The 19,181-nt window shown below is 35.8% G+C and overlaps 1 protein-coding gene across 27 annotated transcripts in view; it reads left to right on the forward strand.

Annotated features, from left to right (window-relative positions):
- Positions 1-19,181, forward strand: part of TRIP12 (thyroid hormone receptor interactor 12) — a 152,754-nt gene that overhangs the window by 23,903 nt on the left and 109,670 nt on the right. For 25 of the 27 annotated variants that reach the window (XM_069472186.1, XM_069473068.1, XM_069473296.1 and 22 more), the window contains exon 2: positions 16,150-16,296. In XM_069472186.1, coding sequence (XP_069328287.1) covers positions 16,199-16,296 — 98 coding nt within the window. In that variant the 5' untranslated portion in view covers positions 16,150-16,198. Of the gene's footprint in view, positions 1-54; positions 128-16,149; positions 16,297-19,181 lie in introns of all 27 variants that reach the window. The other 2 variants (XM_069472832.1, XM_069472752.1) reach the window with 1 other exon arrangement.

Raw genomic sequence — 19,181 nt, forward strand, 5'->3', positions numbered from 1 at the left:
TGAGACAGAGTCTCGTTCTGTCACCCTGGGTAGAGTGCAGTGACATCATTGTAGGCTTACTGCAACCTCAAACTCCTGGGCTCAAGTGATCCTCCTGCCTCAGGCTCCTGAGTAGCTGGTACTACAGGTGTGCAGCATGGCACCCGGCCTTGAGTTTATTATTTTTAATAGGGGTTTGATTGTAGTGTTTGGCTGCCTGTTTTAGAAACTAAAACAGTATGTATCTATAATTAATTGGTTCCTTTACTTCATGTGGAAAATACAAAGACCTTAAAATAGTGATTCAGTTTACTGAGTTCTCTTGACTTTAAGATATTGTCATTTTACGGTAATCAATTTTTTAAGCCTTAGTATAATTTTATAGAGTTAATGTTCATTTATACTTATGTATGTTTTTCACCTTTATTTTTTCTTACATCTCAATACTCTATCCTGGATCACTTTTCTTTTTCTGGTGGAAAAACTATCAGGTTTGATCTCTAAAAACTTCACTGATCAAAGATAATTTGGTTTAGAATTATTTATTGACATTTATTTTTAGCATGATGAACAAAATATAATCCTCCTGTCTTCTGGCTTCCTTTGCTGTTGAGAAGTTATCTGTTAGTTAAAAAATGACTCATCCTATCCCCTCATGCTTTAAGATTTTCTCTGTCTTTGGTATTTTTTAGTTGCATTATGGCATAAAGGCATAGATGTCTTTTTATCCTGTTTGGAATCAGTTGGGCCCCTTGGATTTGAGTATTGGTATTTTTTACCAGTTCAAGAAAATTCTCGACTACTAAATGTTAGATATGTCCCTGCCATGTCCTCACTCTTAACTTCTGATATTCTTACTAAATATATGTAGGATCTTCCTAACTTTATTCTCTACATATCTTCTATATTTTTAACCTTTTGTCCTTTCTTTGATATGTTTTCCATTTCTTTTACTTTGTTAACTTTGTTGCATACTTTGCCATATCTATTTACTGAGCTTTATTATTTTATTTTTCGTATTAGAGTTCTGTTTGTTTTTTTTAATCCATGTCACTTTTAAGTTTTTCTGTTTCCTTTATCTTTTTCATGTTTGTCCTTTATATCTTTATATGTAGTGAGCATTTTATTTTAAAATCTAATAATCCTGGTATCTGAAATCTGTGGAACTCTATTTCTCTTGTTTGTTTTTGCAGGTTCTTGTTTATAGTGCCTTGTTTACTTGTATGTTGTTTATGTTCTGTTCATTTTTCTTAGGGTTTTTGTAGAGTTTCCCTGAGGCCTGGACTAAAGGTGCCTTTCTCCAAAGAAGGTTTACTTTGCTTCTGTCAGATATTTAGGTGTACAAAGAGCTTGCTACCCAAAATGTGGTTCTCAGACTGGCAGGGGATCTTATTAGGAAACAGAGCACCTTAGGGTCCATCCCTGTATTTTAACAAGAATGTGAGTTTTAACAAGAATCCTTAAGTGATTCTTAAGCACAGTAAATATTGAGCAGCACTGTATTAAGAGATCAGTAAGATTTGAGAATCCTGGCTTGAAGTTTCTTGGATTATCCAGCTGTTTCAAAATATGGCTACAAATCTTGGTCAGAGGTGTATAAATTCTCAGGTACAGGTTTTCCTTTTCCCCTTTCTTCTCTTCTCTCCCCTGATGTTTCCCTCTGTGTTCCTTGCTGTTTAGCAACAAGGTAACTCTTGTAGCAATTGAGGTGGGTGGAGGTCAGGAACATTTCTGGGTATTTAATCCTGAAGGTGTGTCCCCTAGTTTTTTACCCCTTACTTCATGAGTTGATAAAGACTAAAAAAAAATTTGAAATAAGATTAATTTCTTGAATATTTTGAGTTTGGAAGGTCAAGCTGGGAGAGCTTCAAACAAAAGTAATCAACTAATCATTAGGCATTATGGAAATATGTGTTAGAACAACAGTGGAGATACTACCACACACAATCACAATGGCTGAAATTTAAGACTGACCACACCAACTGTTGGTGAGGATATGGAGCAGCTGAAACATTCATACTTGTTGGTAGAACTGTAAAATAGTATAGCTGCTTTGCAAGAAGATCTGGTGTTTTCTTTAAAAATTAATCATAATCTTTCTTATGACCTAGTTATTGCACTGTTAATGTTTACTCAAGAGAAATGAGAACATATATCTACGGAAAGACTTGTAGAAGAATGTTTGTAGCAGCTTTAAATTTAATGGCCAAAACTTTGAAAGTAGCCCATCTGTCCACCAACAGAAGAACGGATAATCACAATGTGACATAGTCATACAATGGAATACTATTCAGCAATAAGAAGGTATAAATACTGAGACACTCAGCCACATGGATGAATCTCAGGATATTATGCTGAGCCAAGGAAGTTTGACTCGAGTACATACTATATGTTTCCATTTATATAGAATTGTAGAATAGGCAAAACTAATCTATCCTTTTAAAAAAATCAGAACAGTGGTTGCAGAATTGGGAGGAGAGGTACAGGGATTGATTGAGGAGGAGCAGAAGGAAACTTTCTTGGGTGATAAACTGTATCTTGATAAGTTATACCGGTGTTATGTGTTTGTCAGGACTCATTGAATTTTACACTTAAGATCCGTGCATTTCACTGTATGTAAATTTAACTGAAAATATGAAACAAAATTTTAACACTATTGATGATACAAAGTAATGAGGCCTGCAGCTTACTTTGAAATAATAAAAAAATAGGATGGAATAGATGGACAGACAGAGGGGTACATGGATAAGTAGCTATGGATACATACGTGATTAAAGCATATGTAATAAACTTTTAATTATAGAAGCTAATGGAAATTATGGGTATTGAGCAGTTCTCAACTTTTTTTTGTACTTTGAAAAATTTTATAATAAACTGTTGGTGGGAGGAAGATGGTGAGAAGTGAAAGAACTATTAAAAGGGAAAGTTCAGGAAGAGAATGGAATTTGTACAACTCGTCTGTTGTACAGATTTTGTACAGTATAAATTTGTGCCCATTTGAAGAAGAATGGTACCTGTAGTCTTGTTGATTTGAATATAAATATGGCTTTTGATATTTTTGTATTTAATCATGTTATTCAGCTGAGAAAATTTTTAGATTAAAATGCTTGAGAACCACTGGTCCTAATCTACTGTAGTATGCCAACGAACCTTTGTAGCTCATCATTATTGCTGCCTGTATCCACTTATATATACATAAGGAAAAGATCTAGTGCTCAGTTTAGGAAAACCACATTTGTTAATATAGTTTATCCACCTGTGTTGTTTGATTTTGTTTTCAGTGTATTCCCTCTTTATGGCTTAGTAATACAGGGTGAAGTATTTGTTAGTACTTAAGATTTATAAAATGCCTGAATTATAAGTGATGTGTTGTGTTTTGTTAGAAGGAAGTGGTATGATAGGGATTCAACTTCACTGTAAAGAGCTGAATGTTTACTGTTTGTGAGATGGTTGCATCTCTTTTCAGAAGACTTGTGCCCAACTTGCTTTAACAAGTGAGGAAGGAATACTTCCAATTCAGTCTGAAAACAGAACCATGGGAAGATACATAGTATCACTGTGGCCACTGCTCAGATGGGTTGGGGGACAGGATTTGTTTTCAAGGCATGGTTTTTTCCTTTAATAATCTTACACTGTGTTGGAATTGGGAAAGAAGGATTTAAATTAATGAAATGTAGGTTGACACATTGAGGTCAAGGATGATTCATTCTATATCCAGAAGCTTAATTTTTCTCATTTCTGATAAAAATGAAATCTGTCTGGATTTTTTTTTTAATTAAGCAAATGGTTTATGAATGACTCTTTGAAAACAAAAGCAACATTCTCCTTCACCCTCCAAAGATAATAACTTATATTTTAGTGCTTATTCTTTGATAAAATACTTTTATTATGAAAGATTTCAAATGTATGCAAAAATGGAGTTGTATAATGAACCTTAATGTACAACACCATCAACTCACAGCCACATTTTTACCCCATACTCTTGGCCCTCACCCCAATTATTTTAAGCCAATATTTGAGTCTACTTCTCTCAAAGATGAGGACTCTTTAAAGACATAAGCTAATACCATGATTGCATAATAAGAAATAGACAATTCCTTATTATCTACAAATATCCAGTCAATGTTCCTTGGTTCCTTGGTGTTCATACTTGAATTTTATTGCTATCTCTTTTAAAAGTTAGCAAGTCTGTCCCTTCTTTTTTTCCCCTTGCAATTAGCTTACTATTTTCTTTTCTTTTTTTTTTTTTGAGACAGAGTCTCACTCTGTTGCCCAGGCTAGAGTGAGTGCCGTGGCGTCAGCCTAGCTCACAGCAACCTCAAACTCCTGAGCTCAAGGGATCCTCCTGTCTCAGCCTCCCGAGTAGCTGGGACTACAGACATGTGCCACCATGCCCGGCTAGTTTTTTCTATATATATTTTTAGCTGTCTATATAATTTCTTTCTATTTTTAGTAGAGGTGGGGTCTCGCTCTTGCTCAGGCTGGTCTCGAACCCCTGAGCTCAAACGATCCGCCCACCTCGGCCTCCCAGAGTGCTAGGATTACAGGCGTGAGCCACCGCGCCCGGCCGTAGCTTACTATTTTCTAAAATTTTTGCCTTCCATTAGTTTTGATAAATTAATGATATGTGGCTGTTAGCTCCATTTGACAAATGAGAAAACTAAGGCTTAGTTAAGAAATTTCTCCCAGGTAACATGCCTTAAAATGGTGGAACTGGGATTTGAACTGTCTGAAGAAATAGGTCTTTTGTACTACTATTTCTCTCCTCTACTTTCGACATTTAGATATATTTTTCCAGACTTTTGTCTTATGCATTATAAACAAATACATACCCCTGGCCCCAATCCTTTGAGTTTCAGCTATTACCTGGTGACCGAACCCAAAGTAGCCTTTTCCATCCCCCTTCCCTTTATTGTCTACTCTTTCCTATTTTTTTTCCTATTTCTCCTTCATGGTACTTAATAAAATGTGAAAATAGTTTATTTTCTGTCTTCCCAATTGAGTGTAAGCTCTATCGTGGCAAAGGTTATTAACACCTGTCAAATAGGCCTTCAAATATTTGCTAGGGGAATTAACAATATTCCGCCCTTGAAGGTCAGTGCGGTATGTACAGATCTGCCTCTTTGTTTTTGAGGAGCCCTAAGTATAGTGTAGTGTTGAAACTATGTACTTATTAACCATTCTCTTACTGAGAACATTTGTATCATGTCTGTTTTTACACTGTGTGACATACTGCATCCAACATTTTGATTACATGCATCCTTGCATATTTGTACAAGTATTTCTTTAGGATAGATTCCTAGAAGTGGAATTGGTGGTTTCTAGGATATGAGTGGCAGTTTTTAACTGTGGGATGTGTGAGAGTCATGTAAAAATTGCAAAGGAATAGAAGATGGTATGTAATGATACCAAAACAATGGTATGAAAACCCGTGTCAGTTCTTAAATCTAGCTATGATAGTAAAATAATAGTTATTTTGTTTTAAGAAACAGTTTGCTTTCCCCTTACTCTCATTTTGACTGATAGGGCCCAGGAATCTATATTACAAAAATTTAGGTTTGGGAACAACAGCTTTAATATTTTTCTTGGCTATTGGTTTGTACACATTCTGGCTCAATATGGTGGCAGTTATTAGCACCTACTTATTTTTGGCAAAAATGCTAGTTGTCGAAATGCTAACTGTCGAAATACAGGGCACTGGTCTGTAGAATATGGCATTCTAAATTTTTTTTTTTTTTTTTTTTTTTTACTTTTTTTTGGGGGGCGGTGGAGGGGACAGGGTCTTGCTCTGTTTCCCGGGCTAGCGTGCAGTGGCATCATCATAGCTCACTGCAACCTCAAACTTCAGGGCTTCAGTGATCTTCCTGCCTCAGCCCCCTAAAGTGCTAGGATTACAGGCATGAGTCACTGTGCCTGGCCTGGTTTTTTTTTAAGTTTTGAAAAATATTTGTGACGTTCTGAATTTAGGTATAATTCCTATGACATACATGATCCCAAACAAAAATTTGACATCTTGTGCATTATTCATTAAGTGTTAAAAATACTACATTCTGTATTTTTTCTGCTCAACTTTGAGTTAAATTTCATAACTTTCTTTTCCTTGATGCTAATTATAAACTTAATAATATTTGATCCTGAAAATTCCTAGGTTGTAACACTGTTGATGTCAGGCTACATATTCATTTGAAAAAGATTGTACAAATCTATGATTATCATGATGTTAAAATCTTTTTTAGTGCAATGCAGGAATAGACTTTCTAATACAAGACATGTTAAAGAGATTAACCTCTGTGATGCCATCATTATGGTGGAGTTTACAGCAGTGACAAGAACATGTATTGAAGAGAATATTTTGGAAGTATTGCATTATTATGTGTGTCTGTGTGCAATTTTATGTTTTACCAAACATAAAATTGTTTTTGTCCATAGGGAGCACCTTACTGTAATTTACAGAGTATTTTGTTTTCTTTTTCTTTTTTTTTTTTTGAGACAATCTCACTTTGTTGCCCGGGCTAGAGTGCCGTGGCGTCAGCCTAGCTTACAGCAACCTCAAACTCCTGGGCTCAAGCAATCCTCCTGCCTCAGCCTCCCTAGTATCTGGGACTACAGGCATGTGCCACCATGCCTGGCTAATTTTTTCTCTCTATATTTTTAGATGTCCATATAATTTCTTTTTATTTTTAGTAGAGACCGGGTCTCGCTCTTGCTCAGGCTGGTCTCGAACTCCTGAGCTCAAACGATCCACCTGCCTCAGACTCCCAGAGTGGTAGGATTACAGGCATGAGCCATCACGCCCGCTCGGCCAAGAGTATTTTGTTTTCAGTAGCTGTTATTCTTACCCATAAGGCATCTATCTGTTCCTTGGGAGAGGAGGCATTTATAAATCATTCTCTTCTCCCTCCCTCAGCAGCCCCTCCCTTTCCATAATCACCATGCTTAATAAGTAGTGTTATTAGGTCTTTGTAAGGTAGAATTTTTAAAGTGCTCCATTTATGCAAAACTGAAATGTTAGGTGTTAGGATCTTATAGAATTTGGAGCTGAATCCAGTTTTAGAGACTTTGTAGTTTAATACCTTTTTCCCTTTTGTCTCATCGTTCCTGGGTGGGTATAAAAGTATATCTTCAAGAAGTACTAAAATGGCTAGTGATCAGCTGACCTTCTACTACCCCCAGTGACTGTCTAATTATGATAGCCAGCAGGATTGCAGACCTGTTAAAACCAGGTCTATCTGCCCTTTTTGGCATGTGGGATAAAAATTGCTGACTCTAGTCTATAATCTTTGAGACCTGAAGAAGAAGAAAATATTCTATTAAATAAATTCATTTAGTATTCTGAAGGATTATATTAATGCAAACTGTATAAGCGAAGACAGAATTTGTATTAGGGAATGAGTTGCTGTTTATTTTGGAAATAGTTGCACTGTATCTGTTTATATAAATTGATCAACATATATTATTTGATAAAATAGACTTTGGGTCTGTTTTGGTTGGACCTCCTTGTCAAGGGTCACCTCTATCCTCACACTCCTGATACCTGTAAATCACAGATTAAAAAGCTAGGCATGTATTTCTTTGCTTTCAGTTGTGATCTTATGCCTCAGAAATTGATATTATTCTCATCCAAAGCCTCTGCTCTTAATTTTTTTTCCCCTTGTAGGATCCTGTTAATAAACTATACCTTGTCCCCAGCGTCTTCCTTTGAGTAATTCTTTTCCTTACCTACATAAGCATGCTCAAGACTCATACTCATGCACACACAGCGTGTCACCCTGCCTCCCCTCCCCCCATTCCTTTATAACCCGGCATTTTCAGAGGAGAGTTGGTATGTACTGTCTGCTTATCTCATCCCATCCATACCTTCTTCTCCCCCACCATTTCTAGAAATGCTCTCACCATTTTCTAAGTCTGATGGACACTGTTGAGTTTTGTGTGTCTGTCCTTTCTGTGGCATTTGACCTCTGCTTATCCATCTTATTCCTCTTGGTGTCTGCAATACCATCATCCTGATTTATTTTCCCCATACAGGTGTTAAGTCCTTGATTCTCCTTGATTGGATTCTTTCTTACCTGTTTTCCTTAGATTTTAGTGTTTCTCATGGTTTCATCCCTGGCCTGCTCCTCTCTTCACTCTGCTTTTCATAGAGGAAGTGGAATATCATTTGATTACATTGCTTTCTCCTACATCTTGCACACTGATAATTTTTCACATCTATGGCCAGTTGCCTACTTAATTCTGGATCTTTATTTCCATGTAGTTACTGGAAGTCTTTACTTATATAGCCTACATAATAACTCAGATTTGACATGATTAACACTAAACCTTATTTTTCTATCCCATGTGTATCATTTGATGTTGCTACTACAGTTTATTTTGTATAATTTTCTGAAGTTAAAAGCATATCTTTTAAACCTATAGAATGTATATGGTAAAGATTTTATTCAGCTAATTAATGAGGGGGAAGCTGTTAGGGTAAAGCTCACTCAAAGAGCATTTGGGGAGCTGGATATTTATAGGCAATTCGATAAAGAATTTTAGGATGATATTACTGATAATCCTACAGGCAGCAAACTGTAGTCTTTGGGTTTGTCTTTTCTACTGTACAGAAATTATTTGTACTTCTATCAGACATAAATCTGCAAGTTAACAGGTAACTTCAGTGTCTGAACACCTAGTTAATAGTAAATAGCAAAGGTAAAAAATGGTACTCTCTTAGAAAATTAAATAACCCTTAGAGGAGCCTATAAAACAACAGTGTTTCATCTGCAGTGAAAGAATATGTGGTCTTCTTTCTTTACATGTTTTAAATATCTTAACCCTTGTCATCAGAGCAAGATACATTGAGAGACATTTCAGATGAGTTTCTTTTTTTTTTTTTTTTTTTTTGAGACAGAGTCTCGCTCTGTTGCCCGGGCTAGAGTGAGTGCCGTGGCGTCAGCTTAGCTCACAGCAACCTCAAACTCCTGGGCTTAAGCGATCCTACTGCCTCAGCCTCCCGAGTAGCTAGGACTACAGGCATGCGCCACCATGCCCGGCTAATTTTTTGTATATATATATTTTAGTTGTCCATATAATTTCTTTCTATTTTTGGTAGAGACGGGGGTCTCGCTCTTGCTCAGGCTGGTCTCGAACTCCTGACCTCGAGCGATCCACCCGCCTCGGCCTCCCAGAGTGCTAGGATTACAGGCGTGAGCCACCGCGCCCGGCCAGATGAGTTTCTATTTTGTATGTATGCTGAAATCTGAGAACCACAGTGCTAGATTTTTCTTTTTCATTGTGTAGATTCATCTAAATGTTTCTTTGACCGCGCCCCCCCCCCCCAATCTTTTCACCTTTTATTGTTATCAGACTGACCCTCATCTATACTTAGGTCTAGTTGGTAGCTTTCTTTTTTGGGCTGCCTCCATATCTGTAGGTCTTAAATGCAAAATTTTTAGTTTTTGCCGATTTGCTAATACAGTTTAGACTTATTTTCAGGCTCAAGGAACCATTTGACATCCCTCCGTTGTGGTTTATTCTCTTACTCTTCCATGCATTTCCTCACTGTCTTGGCCTTTTAAGAATAATCTGCGGCAGCAGCGGAAGTGACTGCCCATTTCTGAACCTGTGAGGGCACAGTTACTCTTCTTTTCTTGTTTTAAAGAGATGGGGGTTTTGCTCTGTAGCCGAGGGTGGGGCTCTCTAATGTTTTCACTTTTTTAAAAGAGGTAAATACGTAATTATTTTTCATTATTGTTCATCCATATAGCAAAGTAATAAAGAGCATGGATTTTGGGTCAAACCTCTGTTTGGGTGCTGGCCCTGTCATCTGTTAGCTTTTTGGCCTCAGGGTTATTTTAACTTACTGTGTACCGTAGTTTCTTTGTAAGGTTATTTCCACTGCCAATTCTATAAGGTTAGTGTGAAAGTTAAATGAAAAGGCACATGGTAAGCACAGAATAAACATGACACATTATCATTCTTATTTTACTATTAAATTTTTTCCCATTAAATATTTTCTAGTGTTATAAAAATGTGAGAATACCATTTTTATGTGTTACACAATATTCAGTCATCATGTTCAAATGGTTTTGAGGCCCCTAAATCAAATTAAATGCCTGACAGAGACCCTAACTTAGCTCTTTTGCCTGCACTGAATGGCTCTTCCTCTTCTAATTTCTGTACGAAACTTTTCTGATTAACTTGTTGGGAGGGGGAAAGGGCCATAAATTCCTTCGTTTCCCTTAGTGCCAACCTGAATTAATAAGTTACACTTTGCTGTTCTATAATAGATGCAGCCATTTTGAGTTTGACACACAGCTACTTAGAGTTTGGCATTTGACTTGTGAATATACTGTAAAAAATTGCTGATAGTGTATTACCTTCCTAAATTAAAATGAAATAATAAACCGTCTTTACAGTTTTGTAGAAACTTTTTGTTCAATTCCTTTCTCACTCATGATGGTGGACCTGATACCCGCCCCCCTTTTCTTTCAGATTCAGTCATTTATTTGTAGTTAATAGGCACTCGTTAAATGGCAGCAGCTATCTTGTTCGGGTAAGATTGTGAGAGCCTTATATACATTGTTTCTAATACTTGAACCCTAAAGTTAATCATATTATCTTCAGTTTAATGGAGAAAGAAACTTAAGATGAATGAAGGGGCTTGTCTGTCTCGTTGTTATGGAGCAGAGCAAGATTTGCACCTAGGTGGGGGGCATAGAGCAGTAAACTCTGTGTGCAGGGATTGTCTCAATTGCTATTGTTTCTCAGCACCTCAATCCCTTGTTTTTAGGGGAAGCTTAAAGATTATTCATTGCCATTTTAAAGATAGGCTTATATGAACTCCTTGCCATTCTTAGATAAACAAGCATGACTTCTTTTATAAGCAAGGGTGATTTCTATTCCATTTTCTTATGGAGTTGTTTATTATATATTGTCCCTGGTATGTTTACTTTACCACACTTTCTCCTAGCACCTAGTCATTTCCTTCTTGATCTGGAGTGTGTAGTTGTTCAGATCTGCAGCTGCAGATATCTTTCTTTCTTTGCAGTCTGCAGGCCCTGATGCTATAACTTGTTGCGTGTAGGCTACTAATTTTGTAACACCTCAGTTTCTTTATTTGTCACGTAGGACTAAGGGGCAGTTGTTTATATGGCTCATTGGCACATTTAAATTTTGCTATTAAACAGGTAAAGTGCTGTGCACATTGTGTGTTTATTACTGTTATTTAACTCGAAGTTCATAATCGGGAGCCTAACCAAGTCTCTTTGGAGACTACATCTAAATAGGGTGCATAAGAAGAAGTTAGGGGGTACGTATTGTACAAATAAGATTCATTTAAAATGCCAATTCTAAAAGCTGAGAATTTTCTACAGACATTGCATGGGACGTTAAATACTGTCACGCTATACTTAGAGACAAGAATACGTTCTGAGAAATGAGTCCTTCAGCAGTTTTGTTGTTGTGGGAACACCCTAGAATGTACTTAGACAAACCTAAATGGTATAGCCTACTACACACCTAGGCTGTATGGTACAGCCTATGGTATAGCATGTTGCTGTACTGAATACTGTAGGCAGTTGTAACAACACAGTGGTAATTATTTGTGTATCTAAACACATCCAGACATAGAAAAGGCACAGTAAAAATGTGGTGTTATAATCTTATGGAACCACTGTGTATGTGGTTTTTTTGTTAACCAAAGTATTGTTATGTGGTTTTGTGACTATTAACTTTTAAATATTGTGTTTATTGTAAAAATAATGCAGATTTCCTTCAGGTTTTAGAATTGCCTATCAAAATAGGTGATAGTGAGTTACATGAGTAAACATATTGGTTAGCTTTGAGGCTGCTCATGACTCTGTTCTGGGTTACTAAATTGAAGATTTGTTCTCCACTCTATCTAATGTCATTCATGTGATGAAAATTCTGCATGAATTCTAACTTTTGTGCTTTCTATTTCCTTTCCATACTTTTGGCCATTTGACTAGTAAGTATTACCACATTCTGAAGTTATTTTATTTATTTTTTAACAGACTGGGTCTTGCTATGTTGCCCCGGCTGGCCTTGAGCTCCTGGGCTCAAGTGATCGCTCCTGCCTTAGCCTCCTGAGTAGCTGGGACTAAGGTGTGCAACTCTCAAGGTTTTTTTGCAATTGATTTTCTTGGTGTTCTAAAAGTTTTACAACAAACAGAGGATTGAATTTTTGTATGTTTTGAGGTTTTCTTTCCTAGCCATAAGCTTTTTTTGTGATTTTTGCGTTAAGAAATTAGAAGAAATTTGATTTCCATAATGTTTTCAGTTATTGTTTTCCTTGAAAGAGTATTCTTTATACAATATTAAAATGAATGTTAAAATGTAGATCAATATACAAGTCTGTGTATTTCTCCACTGCTGTTGAGTGACTGTTCCACTCTCTCTGGAATGTATTTTCCTGTTGTGTAAGCTTTCTTTACTTTCATTCTTTCTTTTATGTGATAAACTGTTTATATTAAAAAATACATACAAGTCTGTTTTTCCTGTGTGGAATTTACCTGCAGGGCTAAATACTTTTTCACATAAAATTCAAATGTTATTTAATTCAAGCAGTGAAGAATAAGTTTGTTGCACACTTAAGCTGTGAGGAAAGTTGTCATGAGTTTGTTTTCAACCTTGAAGATATCTCTCTCTCTCTCTTTTTTTTTTTGGAGACAGAATCTCGCTCTGTTGCCTGGGCTAGAGTGCCATGGGATCAGCCTAGCTCACAGCAACCTCAAACTCCTGGGCTCAAGTGATCCTTCTGCCTCAGCCTCCCGAGTAGCTGGGACTACAGGCATGTGCCACCATGCCCGGCTAATTTTTTTTGTATATATTTTAGTTGTCCAGCTAATTTCTTTCTATTTTTAGTAGAGACAGGGTCTCGCTCTTGCTCAGGCTGGTCTCGAACTCCTGAGCTCAAACGATCCACCCGCCTCGGCCTCCCAGAGTGCTAGGATTACAGGTGTGAGCCACCATGCCTGGCCTTGAAGATATCTCTTATCATTTTTATGTTTTTCCTATTGAACTCAAAGTCATACATGCCATCTATTTTATTTCAGTGCTTTAGGACTTAATATCAAAGATTTTATGTGAACAATGCTGGTGATTATTTTCACAAAAATGAAGATTAGAAAAGTAGTATATTTCAGGTTCTAATTGTCTGGGATATTAATAGATTGGACTTATAACTTCTATTAATAGTTTCATCATTACGAGATAGCTTATTAATAAGATGGAATTTGAGTTCATTCATTTCAGGTTATGAAAGCAGGACTTCTAGCAGTATAGTTGTTAATAGAATTCTCATTTGTGTGTGTATTTTAAAAATAAATAACATATGGTAGGCATAAGTAATTGGTCGGTACAGAATATTCTGTAAGGAAAACATTCTGAAGGAAATCATTGCAGGACGAAAACTTTTGACCTCTGGGTTCTTATCTGAAGCCAATGAGGCATTATTAGATTTTGGTTGAAGTTGAGGTGGTAATATTAATGGAGAGAGTATAGATCTCCTCAATACCGGCCTTCAGAGGACTGGTCCTCAACAGATTCCTTGAACTGTCTTCGTTTGGATTTGTCTGTACTTTAAGGGGTTGAACTTGATCATCTCTCAGGGTCTTTCTAGCTCTCTGGTTTTGTTGACACCCGACTGAGTGGGAGATCCTATATCCATCATAGTTAATCTTTTATTTACTTTCAGAGAATTAAAACTCCAAAGTTTAACAGAATCTGTCCTATTTTAAAGATTAATTTACACTTTAAAAGCAGGTAGTACTTTGTAAACATCTGTGTTTCTACTTATCATTCTTTACCTTAAATCTCAAGAATTATCCAAAAATGGCCTGTTGGCTGATTATGATGCTGGCTGACAAGCTCTGAAGATTTTGGAAACATTGTTCTTATCTTAGTGACTATAGGTCAAAATAACTAGTATGATTTACATTCATTTGAATGACTTAATACCCTATGACATACCGTAGGCATTTATAGCAGAGAGTGGGCAGGTGACAACTACCAACCTTGTTTAGTAATAGTATTCTTTGCTTTTTAAAGTGAGAGCAGCAGTATCATGGTATTCTCTTTTATCCGTGCTGTTTTGGTACAGGTGAAATGGCATTGAGATAATGTTTGAAGTAGAGAAACTTCTAAGATGACTTCTGAAAAAGACTGGCCTTTGATTTAATGCTTTAATGTGGTATAATTCTGTATTGCAGTAAAACCGAGAGAACTCTTTTAAAATATGTCACCCCTTTCTTATTTTGACTAAGCTCCTGGGTGGTTGTGATGCTCCCCCTTTATTAAAAACACCAGTGTGTATATATGTTCTCTTTACAGCATAAAATCACCTTTGAAACCATTTTGCTATAAATTAAGACTCACAATTGACTGGTTTTCGTGGTGAAGTTTCCCCTGATATGTTACATTTTACTTTACCACAAGTATTCTTTTGAATAAATGTTTATAGTAATAACTAATAGTTAATATGTACTGAGCCCTTGCTATATATGATCAGCACTGTGTTAAATGGTTTATGTGGATTTTCTCATTTAATCCTCACAACTACTCTGAGGTAAGTTCTTTATCTTCATTTGATAGATTGAAGCACAGAGAAGAGTGTATGTGTATATACATGTACCTTTGCACACGCACACGCACACGAGCGTACACACACACACACACACACACAGTTTTATAACTTGTTGGCGTTGGAGTCAGAATTTAAACTCTGGCAGAGGCAGTTTGACTCCTGGAGCTTTACACTTGTAGCTGTGGTGCTCGAGCAGCTTGCCCTATTGCTTATATAAATGGGTTAAATAATCTCAACAACAACAAAAATTATTTCTTTCATTCTAAACTCCAGACCCTCAGTCTTTCTCAAAAGACATTTGGTATTAACAAGGTCTGTTTTGTGAATTGTCCCATCAATCTTTAACATGTAGGTGATACATTAAAATATATATACAAGTCAAATACATACACACAAATGGAAGTTTCATATTTTTCCCCCCAACATATCTTGGGTAGATCTTTCCATGTCAGTGTATGTAAATTTAATCTCTATCTCTTCCCCGCTCCTTTCTAAAAGTTAATAGTACTTACATTAGTAATTTGAACTTTCTGATTAAAGTTTATGTAGTATATTAATTGATTTGGGCATATGCAGCAGAAAGAAAGTCTTTTTCTACTGAATTAGGTCAACATGTAACTCAAAAGAAAACCTACTTTCCTGTTACAATGCAAGGAATCTAATAAAGTCCAGTACAGTAATAGATTTAGTTATGATTAGTTTGCATTCCCTTTGGTACCAGGTTCTGTAATGCCATATGATCATACGTTCTCTTTCTTCCTCAGTAAATAGTAAGTAATAAAAGAACTCTACTTTGAGTTTTACTGGATGCATACAAAAAATAGTGGAAGATTTGGTTTGGGCACGTTGTAATTCTTTCTATGGGTGTAATTTTGGCTTGTTTCATCAGCAAAACTGATTTTCTGAGTATTATAAGCATATTGTCTGTGTAATTAAATTTCTTAAAGAAAGTTCAAATTGGTTAAGAAATGTGTTTTGAGCTAAATTGTTAACATTTATAAAAATACTTTCACAATTTTTTGTTGCTGATAACTTTGTGGGGTAGGTAATATACTAATTTTACAGAAGAGATAAATAAAATCAAGAGATTAAGTTGTCTAAGGTCATGGCCAGTAGAGCTGCTGTTGAAATCCAGGATATCTGGGACTATTGCTCGGTTTACTGTATTTGAGCTGCTTTCTCATCATCTCTTCATTAAGATAACACAGGTTGACAGTTTTCTTTGTATTTATTGTTTCATTTGTTATTCACAACAATACTGTGAAGGTGGCTTGACACATGTTTTTAATTCTATGGCTGAGGAATCCCTGTGCTCTGTTTTTGAATTGAGAGTTTCCTGGCTATTCCATGAAAAATGTTAAGTTAATTTTATGTGCTGGGTTCTGGACCACATGCCTTGGATTTGTTATATTCCTGACATTTTGTAAGACATTAATCAATCATACTTTACAGTTTAATAAGACAGTGCAGCATTGGTGAATACTTTGTGTAAAATTTCTCCATTGCCTTCAGTGCCCCTCATTTCTTTTTTGTATTGTATCATGTACATCTGTTATATTTTCTTTTTTCTTTTCTTTTTCTTCTAGTGAATGGTAGTGTCTAGAAAGGGTATGTCCCTTCAAGAGAGAGGTGCCAATGTCCAACCGGCCTAATAACAATCCAGGGGGGTCACTGCGACGTTCACAGAGGAACACTGCCGGGGCCCAACCACAAGACGACTCGATAGGAGGAAGGTATGTATTACATGGTAATTTGAAAAGGAAATGGGAATAAAAAAAATATTCTGAAATCTCATTGTGAGGACCAAAACTTGAATGGCTCACTGCAAATGAGTAATTTTTCCTAAATTTTGAGCCAAGTAACAAAACTGGAATCCAAAGCAAATCCTCAATCTTTCCTTAAAACGGTAGGCTCAAAAAAACAGTTCTCAGTCACGGACATTTCAGACACCTAATTTAGGGTTCTTAGCGTGTGGTATGTCATGTTTCGTTTGCCCTTTCTCTTCACTTCCTTACATACATGCTAAAACACATCTTTCCACCATTTGTGGTCCCTTTCCTTATGTATGTCTTGACTTAATGATACTTCATTGAAAGGAAGCTTCATTTATCTTAAGAACTTGAATTTTGATATTCGGCTTTTGTTTTTTTTTCTCATCATACTTTTTGACAGGATGCTGATAGGATACTGAGGCAGTCAGACTTTGTTAGCAAATCAGTTGTCTTAACAATTTTTAGTGGTCTGGTGTTTGTCTTTTTAGTTGGAATAGTTACAGATGAGGTGGTGTGAAACATCAGTTGAATTCACTTGAATGTAAAATTCCAGGTCTGATTTGGCCAAGGATTGTTACTCTCTGTATAAAATTCTCAGAATTCTTCTTGCAAGTCCTAGTTCTCTAATCTCAGGACGAATATTAAATCATGTTTGGCTTGCAGCAAATAATGGCTAAATTCTAATAGGATTACCTGATGCAGCAGTTTGAGGCATAAGCATGTATGTAATGTCTAGAAAACTATAAAAAAATTTTAAGTGTCAAATGTAAAGAATAAATCGAAACATTATGTTGATGTCGGACTATTTAAGTCATTAAGCATGTGGACTTTGGATTAGGACAGTTTTGTGCGTGACTTCTGTCTCTGCCATTAAGTAGCCATGTTTTCTTTGTCAAGAGATTCAGGAAACCTCACTTTCTTAGTACCCAGAGTGGGCATGTCTGTTTCATAGTGTTACTGGATAACTTCAGTATTACAGTATGTCAACCTCTTAGCACTGTGCTTAGTGCAGAGTTCTGTGCTGATATTTTTTGCTGTTTTACATTCAGGTTATTCTTTGTAGCAGCCACATTTAACTTTATGCTGTGGATTAAAAAAATCACTCCTCCTATGATAAAAATTTCAAATATTCATTTTGGAGAATTTTTAACAAGACTAAAAAGAAAAACATAACAGCTCCACAATCCATTTATAGTGGTTATTATTGACATTGGTATATATATCTTCTCTCACTTTAAAACGAAATGTGTATGTGTGTGTGTTTATGTGTGTATATGTGTATGTGCATGTAAGTAATTTGTACCTTTTGAACAACTGCAGTTTTATACATGTTAATGTTCAGGTTGTATTTGGACTCTGGCACATGAAATGACAAACATTTTGGACTATCATAATGCATTGTTTCTCACATCCACATTGGCAGTTCAGTACTGTTATCTTTTCTATACATTAATGTTATATACATTTTTAAAAATTTTTACTATATCATGTATTTAAAAATTGGCTAAAAGGGAAGTGGTTAATACTAGTGACTAAAATGTGTTGGTTTAAATAACTTTATTAAGTTGTAATAAAGACGGACTTCAATTAGATTTGTAGAATTGCAAATCTTGTGATTTTAAGATTTATGTTCATGTAATTTAAACTAATAATATGCTCAGTTATGAAGGAAAAGAATAAAAACTTTCAAGTATATTTGGAATGGCAGAAAATATACGAAAGAATGTAGAGAGAAAGTGTACATAGGATTTTGTAGCTTTAACTCCCCCATACTTTATTAATGTAACCCCATTTCAGCTTTCATATTTTTCAACTTTGATGTCCCCAGAAAACATTTCACCACTAAAGTAATATATGGAAGAGGACCTATTCACTTTTTTAAAGCCTAGCATGTGTCATTTCCCATTAACATTAAAAATTATTTGAAAACATGACTTTTAGAGTCTTTGTTTTCAATTGTGTGGCTTTACCATGATTTAGTAGTAACTTTGAATATGTAGATTTTTTTCCCATGTATTTTTATGTGGATAAGTATAATTATGATCAGGACATAGTGTGCTATCCTGGCAATTATCTAATCTCTCAAAGACCCTTTAGGGGATTTTTGGAAGTGAGAGGATTGGGATAAATTGGGAGAGAACAATTGCAACTATATTTTCATACTCTTCATGTGACTCTCTTGTTCAGCTTTCCTAGGTAAAGTATTATTATGGCTTTTTTTTCCTGAAAACGATGGGCTTGGGCTTGTAAAAGTATTTATAGTGACACCGTGATTCAAATCATGACAATTACAGCAGCTACTACGACAGTATTAGTAGAGTGTTTTAAGTTTAAAAACTTACTATACATAGTCCTTTAATTGAGACATCTAGAAACTCCACATTAAGTATGTAATCTCTGTTTTACAAATGTGGAAGTTTGCTCAGCTTTATACAGCTAGTATGTTGTCAGGACTTGATTCCAGATTGCTGTTTTTTTCCTTTTTAATCTGTGTTATACCTCTTTTGTCCAAGTTTCCAAACTTCTTGACTCTAAAGTCAGGGATTCTTTTCATTATGCCAAACTGTTTTCTCTGCCCACATCACTTGATCCATATAAGGAAGGAGTTAGAAAAGGATATAAACTACTTATAATAGAAGAATATTAACACATTTAATAGAATTTAAGTAGCAGGTTTTCCTCGTATAAGTTTTGGATTAATTCATTTTTGATCCACTTTGTTTTTTTTCAAAACTGCATTAAGCTGTCATCTTTGTGGAGCCTCCTTCCAGTGACCACTCCTGCCTTCCCTCAAATCAAGGTTGCTTCCTTTTTTTAAAGGAATAGTTTGCATTCATCCTTAAGAT

The sequence above is a fragment of the Eulemur rufifrons genome, chromosome 1, assembly GCF_041146395.1.
Source record: "Eulemur rufifrons isolate Redbay chromosome 1, OSU_ERuf_1, whole genome shotgun sequence".
Lineage (NCBI taxonomy): Eukaryota > Metazoa > Chordata > Mammalia > Primates > Lemuridae > Eulemur > Eulemur rufifrons.